Consider the following 2,500-nt stretch of genomic DNA (forward strand, 5'->3'; position numbering starts at 1 on the left):
AAAGTGGATCAAAAGAGCTTTTCAAAATTGCTTAAGTCAAGATGGAGTGCTGTTCAATAGTTTTAGGACAACTTTGATGCAAGCTGACTAATGTATATCACACTTTGAAGGGCACTTTAGAGAGAAAACAGTCATGGCCACCATACTGAAGTGTCGTTCTCAAAACTGTCCATTACGAAAGGCCCTTCACAATGAGGGATTTCGAAGGGTACAAATGATGGACACTTCAAGCCCCCATGATATTTCAGCAGGGACATTGTTTGGTGTTAAACAGCATGTTTCATTCAGAAGGGCTCATCCCTATGCCCTAATCCCTTAGAAGTTGGGTAATCTGGAGGATAAACCCTTCAATGGGATTAGGGGTATAAGTATGAGCCCTTCAATAAAATGTCCAGTCAGCAACAGATACCCGATTGCTACATCTTTCACAGCTGATCAGACTTAAACAGACAAATACATTTCAGGAATAAACTCTTGGATTAACAATGGAACATTTGTGGAGGGCATTGTGGGTAAATAGAGTGAAAGATGAGCCGGTGGCCAGAGTTACCTGAACTGGATCTGGAACTGGATTTACTTTCATATTTTACAATATATGACATGTTATGATTATTGTTTTAATCACTGTATTATATTTCTGCAGGACCATGTTTATGAGCTGTTCAACACAATCGACGCCTGCCAGTGCTTCTTCAACATCGTAAGTCTGACTCTTGGAGAGAAGACAAAAATCTAAAGGCGACAGAGACGGTCTGACATTCACCTGTCCTCATGAACTGTTTCAGATTGTGAATTTTGACCTGACCAAGAATTACCTGGACCTCGTGGTCACCTATGCCTCCGTCATCTACATGCTATCCCGCATCGATGACAAGAAGGCCATAGTGGGAATGTATAACTCTGCGTATGAGCTGTCCAACGGGAACAGGTACACCACACTGCATGGACAAACAAGCTGTGATGATAACAGTTCACTCAGCCACTGCTCAGCCATTCATTGGTTTTGAGCATTCTGCATTCTGGGATTGGAAATGGACCATCAAGTTCAGGATTTTTTCCAGAAATCATGCTGTCATACTAAATTAAATGTGAACTATAAATTCTTACTAGACCAGCTCCGAATATCTGACACATTATGTTTAATCGTTTAGCCAATACTTTTGTCTAAAGCAGGGGTGTCCTAGCTCGGTCCTGGAGGGCCGGTGTCCTGCTGGGTTTACCTTCAACGTGCTTCAACACACCTGCCAGGAAGTTTCGAGTATATCTAGTAAGAGCTTGATTAGCTGGTTCAGGTGTGTTTGATTAAGGTTGGAACTAAACTCTCCAGGACACCGGCCCTCCAGGACCAAGTTTGGACACCCCTGGTCTAAAGCAACTCACCAGCAGAGGTGGGAGCAAGTCATTGTTTTGCAAGTTACAAGTCTCAAAACTCCACTAGAGTCCCGAATCAAGTCCAAATTCTGCTTTAATCAAATTTGAGACTCGAGGCCAATCAAGTCAAAAGTTATTGACTCAAGTCCACACATCTCTTCTTGCAAGGCATAGATGGATGGATGGATGGATGGATGGATGGATGGATGGATGGATGGATGGATGGATGGATGGATGGATGGATGGATGGATGGATGGATGGATGGATGGATGGATGGATGGATGGATGGATGGATGGATGGATGGATGGATGGATGGATGGATGGATGGATGGATGGATAGATAGATAGATAGATCAAAATGACTATGCTGATAATATTGCCTGTCTTTGATTGTTATTGGTGTCCGTTTGTCAGTCGAAGCAATCAAAGGTCTCTGAAGAGAGCATAACCCTAATATAGCTCTTGTTTGTGTTTGGTGACTGCGCAGTGATCCCTCATACCCTCGTCTTGGACAGATGTTCTTAGAGTACGAACACCCCTGGAAGAAGCTGTCCGAGGAGTTCGGTCCACACACTAAAGTCAGAATCTCTCAACTTACTTTTCAATGTCTTTGCACACTGAAGTCTGAAACTGTGTGTTTTGTATTGATATGCAGTCCTTTGTCACGTGTACAAACCGCTGCTTGTGAAACTTCTCATATCTCCATCCATCAATGAATCCCAAAGAGAGTCTGGGGGTACGTCAAGGCTGTGGTGGCCTTTTGGATTTGCCTTTCTGTTGTACAGCGGCTCTGAGCTGTCGAAACACTTTCAGCTGTGGAACATGGACAAAATCAAACCTGACTTGATTTCTTTTATGATGGATGAACGTTTCGGAAGCAGTGTGTTAATACGATTGACACGACCTGAGGTTGAATTTATTTTTTAACACATGAAAAGTTCATGAACATTTCAGATTCAGTGTGCAATGAGCTTTCAGTACATGAGTTCCTATGAATGTGTTGTTACAGTCTGTTCTCGTGTTGTGTGTGTGTGTGTTTGTGTGTGTGTCAGGCGGTGACGGAGGCTGTTCTCTCTCTGCATCTGGTGTATCCGCGCAGGAATCTAACTGCAGATCAGTGGCGCAGC

The 2,500-nt window shown here is 43.3% G+C and overlaps 1 protein-coding gene across 1 annotated transcript in view; it reads left to right on the plus strand.

Moving 5' to 3' along the window:
- The first annotated feature begins 133 nt into the window (after positions 1-133).
- The window catches only part of nckap1l (NCK associated protein 1 like), a 14,772-nt gene continuing 12,405 nt past the window's right edge, over positions 134-2,500 (plus strand). The window contains exons 1-5 of the mRNA XM_056468117.1: positions 134-208; positions 644-700; positions 786-928; positions 1,861-1,951; positions 2,426-2,500. The exon at positions 2,426-2,500 is cut by the window's right edge and continues 63 nt beyond it. Of these exons, the coding sequence (XP_056324092.1) occupies positions 134-208; positions 644-700; positions 786-928; positions 1,861-1,951; positions 2,426-2,500 (441 nt within the window). The remainder of the gene's footprint in view (positions 209-643; positions 701-785; positions 929-1,860; positions 1,952-2,425) is intronic.

This window comes from Danio aesculapii, chromosome 11 (genome assembly GCF_903798145.1).
Source record: "Danio aesculapii chromosome 11, fDanAes4.1, whole genome shotgun sequence".
Taxonomy (NCBI): Eukaryota; Metazoa; Chordata; class Actinopteri; order Cypriniformes; family Danionidae; genus Danio; species Danio aesculapii.